Raw genomic sequence first — 12,521 nt, forward strand, 5'->3', positions numbered from 1 at the left:
TGCCACGATTTCTTTTTCCCTTCCTTCATTTTAATTCACAAACAAATTGAATAGACTAGGGAGAGAGAGAGAGAGAGTGAGAGAGACAGAGAGAGAGGAAGAGAAAGTGTGAGAAGAATACAGGACGATTGCCACATAGCTATAGATCTCACCTATACAGTATGGACGCTTATATTCAGAATACATTTTTTAGATACAATTGGCATGGCTATACCTATCAGTGGGGTATAGAGAAGAGATTCTAAAGGGATATATAATGTTAAGTTTAATGTTTAGATGTTTTATTGAGAAGACTTAACCAACTTAGACTTAACTTCTAATGATAAAAAACAGGTTAATAATCGCATAACTAACATAAACTTAATCAGTAAGTAAACTTTTTGTTTCCCTTAACAAACTATCTTTTAAAAAAAGTATATTTATCATAGAACATAGACTGCCCCTTCTACGCCTCTGATACCACCACGCCCCCTTCCACGTCCACCTCCATTAGCCTTTGTGTGTGTGTGTGTGTGTTTAGGTTGTCGCGCGTATATCACATTTCCGTTTGTTAGCAATTTTTTGTCGTGTACATCTGCATGAATAGCGAAAAGTTTTCTGCTCAACTTGATAGCCTCCTCGCAACCATTGGCAGCGTGTAAAAATGTTTATTGTACATTTTTGAATGGCTCTACGTTTTGGTATGGGAAGGAAGGGTTTTTTTACCCGAAGTTGATTTGAAAGCAGCTCACGCCCTTCCTTCCCTTCCGCCCAGTCCAATATTTTCCACACGTCTAACCAGAAAAGGTGCCCAAAGAGGCAAAGAATAAAGGCTGGAATTGATTTGCCCCACATCCAAAGTGGTTAGTTTAACAAATATTTTTTATATGCCACAAAGGTTTCTGCTTGCCATTTGCTACATTGATGTCTTTTTAATTTGCAAACTTTGATTTTACTTTATCTTAGAGATCTTTATCTTTAAAAATTACCTTTTCAGCTTGATGAAATTCATGAAATGAACTTATCAGTAAACTGCACAAAATCCTTTACTTCTTCTTTCTTCAAGAATACGGAAAAAGAGTCCTTCAGTTAATTCCCCTCCTGCCGCTCAAGCGAATTTTTGAAGATTGTGCGAAGTTTTTTGCCTTTCACCACTTGAGAGCTCAACTAACTGCGAAATTGTTTGGCAACCACAAAAAGAAACTGACAGAGAAAGCGACCATCAGAGAACACGGCACAGATAAGACCGCCAACTTGTTTGCTTAATAAATAAACTTTATATTCATAACTGAAAAAGTTTTGCAACATTCCCCTCCTGCCACAAGCCACTGGCCCTGCTCATCCCATTTCCCTAGGCGAAACAAACGTGGCCGCTAATTTGCGTGCCAAAAACTTTTGCCGCTGAATAGTATGCTATGAAATTTTGGCAAACATCAGGAGGAGTTTGTAGGCGCAGCAAAACTACGCGACGGCATTTCCGTTGCCAGAACGCCAAGGCAGAACATAAATTATACAAGCGTTTCCGCATCAAGAGCACTTGAAGAAAAAGAAGGTTATTTAAGGGGGTAATATAAGGAAATTATTTTATTATTACAAAGTTAAAAAACTCTTCAGATAACTCGTTTACTAAGTTAAGTTTAAACATTTTTTAAAAATATTCTTAAAAAAAAATATATTTTTTCAGTGTCTTTTCTTTGCCTTCTCTCAAGACGCTATCAGCACTGCAGCAAGGGGCGCACGCTAATCACAAAAGTTTTCGGTTTTCAACTACCTTCAATTCGGACTTGGGCAAAGGGCTAGAAAAAGCGGGTAAAGGGCAGGAAAACAGCGCCAAAAGACCGATAAACTTACGGGTTAAATACCCTTTTGGCCCCAGAACAGCCGCTGTCTGATTAACAAGACATAATTACTTTCGCATTAAGCGGCTGCCTAATAGCTCGTGTAATTCCCCAGCTCTCAGAAAACTCCTCCTAATCAGCTCATCAGACACAAACAAACTAAAGAAAACAACATTTTAAATTTCAAATTACAAGATACAACAACAACAACAACAAAAAAGCGGATAAACAACAACAAGAAAAACAACGACATTGGCAGGAAAATGAAATGAAATGTACGATGAACCACTCGAAGATAATGAAAGTGCATTGAGGCGGCAAAAGTCGGGGAAACAGTATCAGGTCGAGTGCGAAAAATTTTCCATTATGCAACGTGCCACATTCTTTGCAATACGAAGAGGTAGGCAAGAAATCTAGAATGTGATAGACTATAAAAGTACCCTGTCTTGGTAGAAATGTAAAGCTTTAATATTGTTTCCTCTTTGAAAACTATTTTTAAAAGGCAAAATTTTCTATCATTTTCTTTCTTTTTAGCTTATGTTTATTTTTATGTAGAAAATTGTAAAGTAAAATATCCTTTTACCTTAAACTTTTCACTATAAACGTATTTCGATGATATCCTTTTTGAAAACCACATCTCACAGGGTATCACCTCAGGTATGAGTGGGCGGGCAAACTGGAAAAATGCAACGTTTAACCGCCTGCGGTGAAATGTCTACCGTTCTTTGGTTGGTCGACCTACCATTTGGTCTCCATTCCATAGGTACCCCAGGACCTGCCTTCTATATCCGGGGACCTGATGAGAAAACGCTTCTATAGCGGACACACATATACTCGTCTATATATAGGAGGGTTAAAAGCCGGATCCACTTGGACCAGAGCCAGCCAGTGACAACGTCAGCTCGACAACGGGAAGTGTGATTATATTTTCATTTTCAATTTTTTACGGCCAATTAATTTGGCAATTGACGCTTCGCTGGGCGTCTGCGCCATGGTAAATATATATATATATATACGATCTGTATATATCCCTGTCGTTGTTGCAAATTGAGTTGTGTGGCAAGAATAAGAAAAGTCTATTATAGTGGCAGGATGGTTTGCCTGGCAGCTATTTGGTCGTTGCATTGTCTGGCTATCCTATATATCCGCTTGTTCTGTGGGCGCCTATTGTTTGGGGGCGTGGCAGCTGCCTGTGTAATCCCTAACAGCACCTCTTCCATTTTGCCATTTTCCTGCTCACCGATGGACATGCAATTTGCATTGAAATTGTTTTTCGAAATTAGAAAAGCCAGTCAGGTGAACAGAGGAAGGCAGTGTGTGGGGTGGCGGGGGTGTGATAAGCATTTTGGGGGAAAATCGAGAAAAGTGACAATTTCAATATTGGAGTTTTTGGGGGGAAAGCTCTTAATAGGCTGGATGCTAGAGAGTTGCTTTATGCCAAAGAGGTTTCTGAAGGAAGAAACCTTTTCACTCAATTTTGATTCAGATTTTTTGGCTTTTTGTTTACAAACTCAAAAGTTAAATAATATTTGTTATAAAAATATTAAAATTAATATTAAAATTTAATAAAAAGACTTCTTTTTTAATGCTTTATTGCATCGCTTGCAAAGATTTTAATTACAAATATAGTTAAAAAGGGTTACAAGAGTATTTAACATTTTGCTATGATAAATTGTTTTAGGTTCGATAGACTAAGGCTAGGGTTCGTTAGTGGTTCTCCAGATGGGTCCATTGTATTTGGTTAGCTGGCCTGGTTATCGATTGGAACTTCCTGACGGGGATTTTAGTTCTCCTGGATGATGACCACATCCTGAAGGGCGACATTGGACAGTTGCAGCAGCTCCTGTTCGTTGCGAATGGGACGGTCTAGGGGGAAGCCCAAGGGGCGGACATCCTGTAGGGAGGCAGAACCGATGCCAATGCTAATTTCGGGAACAATCTCCTGGACCTGTTGCTCAAGCACAGGTGAGACAACGACCAGGATCTGCATGGGCAGACCCTCGGGCCTGCCACGGGGCAGCAGCAAGTGCTGGGGGAAGCGTCCGTTCTCGCCGACCAATTCTTGGATACCGCCAACCTGTTGTTGTTCCTGCTGCTGGCCCCTCAGTTGCTGCATCACCCGGCGGTAGATCTCAGTCAAGGGGGTCACATCACGGCTGGTCCAGGGTATGTCGATAGACCTCTGCTGGACACGGTTGCGTCCATTCTGCAGCTGCACTTTGATGGCATCCAGGAGGACGAAGTCACGGCGGCGCTCGTCTAGGGAAACTCCCTGCCTGCCCTGCTGATCTTCTGCGGGTCCCAAGAAGACACGGATAATGGCATCCTGATCCTGGTCTGAGGTGATGTCCATGTCAATGGTGAAGGCCCTGTTGTTCAGGCGTCGCTGGCGTCCCACAATCTCCTGCTGGACACGCTGATCTTGCTGCTCGGCCAGATTGCTAAGGTCCACTTGGTGCTCCTCAATACGAGTACGCAGCTTGTCCACGCGGACATCGTTGATGGAAACACCGCGCATCTGCAGTTGCTCCTGACGGTAGCTACCAAGGAATTGCTCGCGTTTCTCGTCCACGATCCTAACAATACCGCGGAGGGTGTGCTGCACCAAGGGATGGCTGAGACGGATGCCCAAGCCAGAACGATCGATTTGCTGACCTTTGTCCTTGACCACCTGGCGGATGATGTTCATGATGCCACGGCGACTCAGCAGGACATCAGCGATATAGGATTCCACCTGACGTTGGTCCACCATTTGGCCACGGAGTGAGTTGACATTGATCTGGTCGATCTGTCCGAGAACCTCACGGTTACGCTGGGAATCGATGCGGATTTGGTTCAAGCGAAGGCCGTCTCTCTCGGATTGGGTATGGCGGGGGTTCTGCTGCTCTTGCTCGACAATCTCTCCCTGGGAAATGCTCTCCTGGTTGAGGCGTGCCAACAGCTGGCGGAGATTGTGCAGAATGATCTCGCCACGACGGCTGTTCTGTTGGCGGAGATTGGGGATGCTGCGACGGCTTCGCAGACCCTGTCGGCGTTGCTCTACGACATCATCATCATCGTTGTCATCGTCATCATCATCGTTTTGATTCCTGTTCAGGCGCTGCTGGCGGTTCCTTTTGAGCATGTCAAGGATCTCTTCATCGCTCATCACCTTCAGGCGGTTTTCGCTGCGGATAAGCTGCAGAATGTCCTCATCCTTCATGAGACGATCACCAACGACACGACGTCCTTCGCCAATGGAACCTATTCTGCGGGAAGTAATCCTTTGCTGCTGCTGCTGCTCGTTGTCCTGGTCGAGACGACGGCGGTTGATGTGCACCAAACGCTCATCATCGCGGCTCACGCTTTCCAAATGATCGGCATAGCTCTGGCCCTGTTGAACATTCCAGCGACGTCCTTGTCCCTGGATCTGGTCCTGCTCCTGACGAACATCATCCTGCTGACCAACTCGGCGACCCTCGCTAAGGCGATGTCCCTGCACCAAGCCCAAGAAACGCTGGCGTCCCGACAGCTGATCCTGCTGTTGTTCCTGTTGATTCATACGGCGGCGGCCCACAAGGAGCAGACGGTCACTGTGCTCGTTAACAGTGGGCAGATCATGGACTCCTCCTATGCGAAGACCACCCTGGCTTATGCCACGCTCCAATTGGACGCGACCCATGCGAATGTCATCATCGTCGTCGTTGTCGTCATCATTATCGCGGCGGAGGATTCGCTGGAAACGCTCACCCTGGCTACCATAAACATTCTGACCCTGTTGCTGGTTCATCTGCTCCTGGAGGCGTCGACGGCTCACAGTGACCAGACGACCGGTATCCACATCCTGGCCTTGGGACTGCTGACGACCGCGTCCAATCCATTGGTCTTCCTGCTCCCTGTTGACCAGCTGGTCACGTTCGCGTTCATTGTTAATCCATTGGCTTTGCTCCACCTGGGAAACACCCTCCAGAAGAGCCAATTCCTGGATCAGATTCTGGACAAAGTTGCTCAGCTCAATGTCGTCTGTTAGCAGAGAGGTGCCCTCAATCTGTCCCTGGCTTTCGGCACGGATCACCACACGTTTCTGGCCAACAACATTGTCACGGTTCTGCTGCTGCTGCTTCATTAGAGCCATCTGCAGGTGAATGTCCCGCCAGGGCATCAGGATGTTCAGCATGGGATTCATGGCACGCTGGCGCAGACCCACAATGTCCATGAGCGATGGTCGCTGGGTTTGCTGCCTCAGAACACCGCGAACCTGTTCGATCACCTCCTCATCCAGGTACAATTCGGGCAGTAGCTCCTGGACAGCGGGCACAATCAGGGATTGAGTGTCGTCACGATCACGAATGGCCAAGGCCAAGGCATTGACCAGCAGGACGGGATTGATGTTACGGCGCAGATAAACCACATTGCGGCGGACGGTATCAAAGTCCTGGGCACGGACCAGCAGGCGGTAAATACCACGCAGCTGCTCTACATCCTCCGAGCGACCCACCGAGTACACTTGGTGCTCGTCCAGAAGGCGACGCTGGCGGTCCAGATCGATGACACGCTGCATCACCTCATCAATGCCACCGCGATAACGTTGTCCGTCCACAATCAGACCCTGATCCAGCTGGATGAGTTCGTTCTGCTGCAGAGGCTGTTGGATATTCTGAACGATGTCGAGAATGAACTTCTGACGCTGCAGATCCTCCAAGGACATGCGATCTAGGTTAAAGGGAATATATGTTATATATAAATCTTTGGTTTAAGGGAATACCACTTTACCAATACCCTGAACCCTGTCGGGATTCGTGGTTATTCTTCCAGCAGCCACAAGAACGGCCGAAAAGGCCATCAACAGCAGGATTCGGTTCATCTTGCTTGTTACTCTTATTGATTCCTATTGAGAATCTTAAGGATTGTTGAGAACTCTGTAGGATTTAGCTTGCTAAAACACAGACCAGCAGGCAACTGCATTTTCCATTCCGTTCGCTGGAGCTTTTATACCCATAAAATGGTTCCTATCAACCCAAAGTGCATTCAATAGGCCTATCGCTTGACTCCCGATTGGGTTGAATGCCTTTTCTGGATGGATGGGCGAAAAATATGATTATCTGTTGTGAAAAAAAACAGCAAACTCATTATGCAATAAAAAATATATTTATTGTCTTCGGATTGTTCCCGAAATCGGTGGGGCCATTGGGACTCGGACTCCGGTTGGCTGAAGTTCGCCATCATTCACCTATCTTAATTGGTTCATTGATCTTCCCGATCTTTTGACTTTTGTTTGCCGTACGTGTTTGCTGGCCATTTTGATGGTCAGCTTTTTTAAGCAAACAAACTGCAGCTGCATTAGGCAGTCATTTCTATAGTTAAGAACTAAAACTTTATAATAATCATCCATTTCATCATGCAAAGAAATTCCATTAATGATAAGCACAAGGAAGACAACATCTCAGCATGGAAAAATTAAACTTTTTGCTGATAAGAAATCGGATTTATGAATTTGTTTATGTGCCAGAAATCAACATAAACTGCCTTCGGGTGACTGGGTTGACAAATTAGTACATTTAAAATGGTAATTCATTTTGTTATTGCTAATTGCAGGTTCTAATAATATTTGTTTAGAAATTTTCAAGATGAAAGATTTCTGGTGGTTTTAGGACACGCTTAAGCTCTGAGTGCTAATTTATTTTTGTAAAACTTGCTGCATATGGGCTTGTTTGCCATTAAGCTTTGGGCTCTCGCCGTGCTATTTCACTAAGAATTTTTCGTTTACCTCTTTCCGCCTCATTCCGTAACTAACTGTTCTTGTTTTTTCCTCAATCATCCTCGAAAACTTGCACTGGAATTCATTCTCTGTGACTTCTGTTCGCTATAAGCTATTCCACTAACAATTTTACGTTTTCTTCTTTCCGCCTCATCCCGTCGCTAACTGTAATATATTTTGTTCTTGTTTTTTCCTGTACCATTCTCGAACACTTGCACTGAAATTCACACTTTGTAACTTCTGTTTGCACTTTGGAGATTATTTCGCAGTGGACCATTGACGTGAGAGTTGAAATAAGTGATGAATTGGTAAGCAAAAATAAGTGTTTTTCTTTCTCTCAGTGCACATCTGCAAACCAACACAAATGCGTCAATGTATACATATGTGCATGATTTCTAGTATTTGTGTTAGTAAATGCTCTGTCGTAAGACGAATTTAAGCACCCTTGTTTTAGGAGGTTAGTTTCTAAAATTCCTTCTGCAGAGTGTAAATAAGTTTTAATGATTTTTGTTTTGCGTTGATAGATTTCTTTTACTTGAAAGAATAGTCTCCAAGATTGTTCCCAAAAATTCAAACACTAAACCTTAAAAACCCCATGGGTAAAGGGACTTCCAATGCAGCTCAAAAGTAAAACCATGAGGAGCCGGAGCGGGAGTCACTAAATGAAGGCCACGTAGCATTTTGGCAGGGACATTGTTCGCGTGAGTGAGTGATTGGCGATTGTGAAAGGATAAAGGATTGCAGTGGTGGGTGGATGGGCTGAGCAATGCGGGCGAGTCGATGCAATTTTTCTATTCACATTTAAATTGGCAATTCGTTTGTCCGTGGCTTTTGTGTTGGCCAACCGATTTTTGTTGCGCTTTTTCCTCAGACTTTTTTTTTCTCGTCTTTTTTTGGTTGGTTGTCTGCGCTGCGACAATTTTGCAACGTGCCTGGCATGCAACGGAAGTGAAAAGCGCTACGTGGGTGGCCATAGCTTAGATTTGACTAGGGATGTGCTATATCACAAAGAAGGTGACGATGTGATTTATTGACATGGTAATCATATTGAACAATAAAGTTTAAAAGAGGAAATACAGAAAATATTAGGAAAAAGATTTTAAAGAAAAAAACCTATACAAATTGAATAATAACCTAATTTCTTATTACTTTATCAGATTAATGACTCAAGCTCTCCAAACCCTTATTTACAAATGATATTTACACCTTCCCAAAGGCCATCCCTAACTCGGCTCTGCCATCTTTTGCCTTTTCTAATGTAATTGCAATTGTTTGGCAGCTCCGGCTGGTCATTCAGACTTTAGCTTTCAGCTTTTTTTGCTGCCAGAAAATGGGCAGTAAAAGCGCCTTTGATTTGCCTCTGCTGCAGTTTACAGGCTTTTTTTTCTGCAGCTTGCCATTTTTATGCATGCCAAGCGCATTTGTGCGGCATTAATTGCTTCTTTATACCGCTGCCGCCCCTTTGCTGCATGTTCAGCAATTATGCAGCTACAATTTCGCATTAATTGCTCCTTTGTGCCGCCGTTGGTGTCCCTTTTTGCACTCACTGTGCCGGGCAGCTGGAAAAAATAAAACACATTCCGGCATTGTGAGGCAGTGCATTTACGGCAGAGGCCATGGCTGCTCGGTTTAATTGCTACTGGACGCTAGGACATTGGCTGGAATGCGCTTTATGTGCATAGTAATGTCCTTCATTGGACTTTACCCTTTCTGTCTGAAGTTCCTTCCTGGAAACTTGGTTATTTTTTCAGTCTGACCTCGATTTCCGTTTTGCAAAAATTGATATCGTTTTTATTTAAGCAATTAAGTTAATTATTTAATATATATTTAGTAGTATTAAATGTACATATTAATGAAATGCAATTCTTGGTTCATTACTCCCAGTTTGGCTGTTTCCAAGCGTTTTGGCGAGGTAATCTTTCCAGATTGCTGGGCTATCAAATTATGACCAGGCAGTTCATTAGCTGATTAGGCATTTAACCTTTCGAAAAACAATTCTTGCTAAAAGTGCTTATTAAATTTGGTGATTCACTTAGTTAAAGAAGCAAAGTTCAGGATAAGTAAGTAAGTATTAAAGGATAAGCTATAAACTTTAAGAAATCTACTTTTCCGCGCCATATTTCATAGAAACTTTTCTTTTTAATTAAGGGTTTTCATCATCACTTTATACAGTTCTTCTAAGAACTTCAGCATACTAATACTTCTTCAAGAAAACCCAAATCATAATCTGTAAAAGAATCGACATCACATCCTTGTCTCGCGTGCCAGTTGTCCTTGTTCACCCGCCAAAGACTCAACCAAGTCATGTCGCTGTGGTGGATGTTTTGGGCTTCTTTCGGGGATCTGGATTCCACAGATTCTAGCTTTTGGGATTCGGTTTCATTTTCGCTTTTGGCTTTGTCGCCGCCTTTGCTTTGACTTAAATGCGATTTAATGCCTTTTTTGTTTGTCTTCCATGCGTCGGATATCCGTTCGACGAGCTGTGGGCGTGATAAACCACATCCTCCCCCTGGCAGGCTGCTAATTTGCTTGGCGTTGTTTTTTTTTTTATGTCTCAGCCTTGCCTTGGCGTCTTAATCTTATATCCTTTTTGGCGTTTTTCCTTTTTTTTCAGCTAGCTTGGTATTAAAAATGAGAAGAATTTTCGTGTCCTTTGTTGGGGGACTGATAAAAATGCTTACAAATGCTTAAAAAATTAAAATTTATTACATGCGATTAAGTTGGTTGGTAAAGGCCCTTCGACCTTTCCCAAAAACGGGAATGGCACAGCCTAAAAAATGCAAATGGAATGTCATCATTTTGGCGGTTCAACATATTTCCGGGCATAACTTCGTTTTCGTTTTTTTTTTCTTATTTTTTTTTTTCGTTGGCTGTGGACATTGGCCAATTGATTCATGGCCACACAATATCCTTTGCGTAATGGTCTTTCTGGGGCACCTTAAACAGTCAGGAGTCAGCAAAATGAAATGGAATGTGAATGCTGGCTGGAATGGAATGAAAGAAAAAGTACACCAAATAAATATAAATATAGTAATAATGAAGCATTGGGCCAAGAAAGAAAAAAAAGGGAGAAGAAGAAAAGCCAAAGTCTGCTGCCAAAAGAAAATATTTCTTTTTATCACAACGGATGTGAGTGTGCCAGGGACTGAAATAGCAAAGGATGGAGAAAGCAGACTGGTGGTGGAGTACCAGTCGGAATCAAAGGAGGGGGAGTTGTGGAAGTGTTGATAGAGTCCTAAGGGTTGGGGGTCACCACCTCCGCTGGCAGCATCCTGGAAAATAAAACAAAAAATTCCCTGCCTTGAGTAGTGAGATTCGAGAACTTGGTTTCGGCTGAATGGTTGAAGGGAATCGCAGTCTCTGTTTTTTCGATGCACTGATAAAAAAGTTAGGAAATCTGATATGAAAAGTTACGGATTTTCCATATAACCCAGGGCTATATGTTTGTTATTCCTTTTTATTAGTAATTTTAGAAGAAAATATAAATCTTAGAACTTCTTTTACTCTTTTTACTAAGATTTTTAAGCCAAAATGATAACAAAAACCAAGAATTTATCTAAACTAAGTTACAAACTACTTTCTTTGAAATGTAAAATCAAATAGCAAAATATTTTTCCCTGTGTACCCTTGTCACCATTCTTCCCAAAAGCCACTCTCCCACCCCACTTCCTCCGCACAAAGCAAATCAAACAAACTTTTATTTCACACGTTTTTCGCTCTGCTATTTTTCTCCCTCGCCGACTGCGCTTCCACTGTTTTTATTTGTCTTGAAACAAGTGAGTACTGACTATATATATATATAGCGAAATGATACTGAATGATCAGGGGTCGGAGGTCGGTGGCGAAGGGTCGCACGTGCAGCGCGTGTCTGTTAGTTTTGATAGCCAGTTGACTTGGCTGCTGGATCCCATCCAAGCAGTTGACCCGTTAAATTTTTTCATAATTGCTATATTAGATGGCTGAGTTGAGTTCTTTGGGGGAGCAGTTTTGAGTTACTTTAAAGGGGTTGTGTTTCTTACTTAATAAGAAATTTGCATTTAAAGTTTATGACTAGCTATGATTAGTCCCCTCAAAAGGTAAATCCAGCAATTAACCACTAAAAATCTAGTATACTTTTAGGAGCAGTCCTTAAAACTCAATTTAATACAATTATTACTTTTTGATCTCTCAAGCATCTTGGCAATTTGTAAGTTTCCCACAGTCAAACATCATCAATGATTGCTCTCTTGGGGGTGGCTCTACTGCCCCTCACAATTCCATTGGGCAAATATTGTTGTAGCATTTCGTAGAGTTTCGTACAAGTGATTTTTTGGCCAGAATGGAAGCGAGTGGGCGGCAGCTCTTAGGTCTTTTGTCTGTGTTTAGGTGAGGTCAAAATGCAAACATTAAATGCTTATTCAAGTTCGAGTCTGTGACTGTTTCTGTTTCTGTGAATAGAGAGGACCAGGGCACTATAAAAACGACCTTGCGGGCAACAAAAGGCACAGACACCACCCCGACCATGTCTGTGTGATTGTGAAAATGGGCAGACAATCAGCACTGAGAAAAAGTTGACTACTTTCTAAATGAAACAAAAAGGATGGTAAAAAGTTGTAATATATGAAAATAACTTCTTTCTCAAAATGATATAAAAGTTTTTTAAGTTTTAAGTTCTTTTAAAATCCAGAAACTCAAAAAGGGGTTTTTCCGAGTGAAAATTGAAAGACTAACTTCAGCTGTATGGAGCTGAGGTGGCTGAGTTGAGTGCGGCATCCTTGGTATTTGGCACTTCTTATCAGCAGTTTCGTTGCGTTGCAGCGTGGCATTTGTGTGATTTTTATGGGCGGCTTTTCAGCTGGTTACGATGCTGTCGCGATTGCTCTCTACCGTAAGTCAGCCACCCAGCCACCCAACCAACCATCCAACCTACCCCATTCTACTCACAAGTCCAATCATAGTGGTGGTTGTTGCTTTGTTTTGGTTGTGCC

General features: G+C 42.7%; 1 protein-coding gene across 1 annotated transcript; it reads right to left on the reverse strand.

The window, feature by feature from the left end:
- Positions 1-3,392: 3,392 nt before the first annotated feature.
- LOC108106019 (fat-body protein 1) lies at positions 3,393-6,723 on the reverse strand. Its single transcript, XM_017212869.1, has 2 exons — positions 6,570-6,723; positions 3,393-6,509 (listed from the first exon to the last, which is right to left on the reverse strand). Exons 1-2 carry the CDS (start codon positions 6,658-6,660, stop codon positions 3,601-3,603), a joined length of 3,000 nt encoding a protein of 999 aa, XP_017068358.1. The 5' UTR covers positions 6,661-6,723; the 3' UTR covers positions 3,393-3,600.
- Positions 6,724-12,521: the final 5,798 nt, after the last annotated feature.

Source organism: Drosophila eugracilis, unplaced genomic scaffold, assembly GCF_018153835.1.
Source record: "Drosophila eugracilis isolate 14026-0451.02 unplaced genomic scaffold, ASM1815383v1 contig_2154, whole genome shotgun sequence".
Classification (NCBI taxonomy): domain Eukaryota; kingdom Metazoa; phylum Arthropoda; class Insecta; order Diptera; family Drosophilidae; genus Drosophila; species Drosophila eugracilis.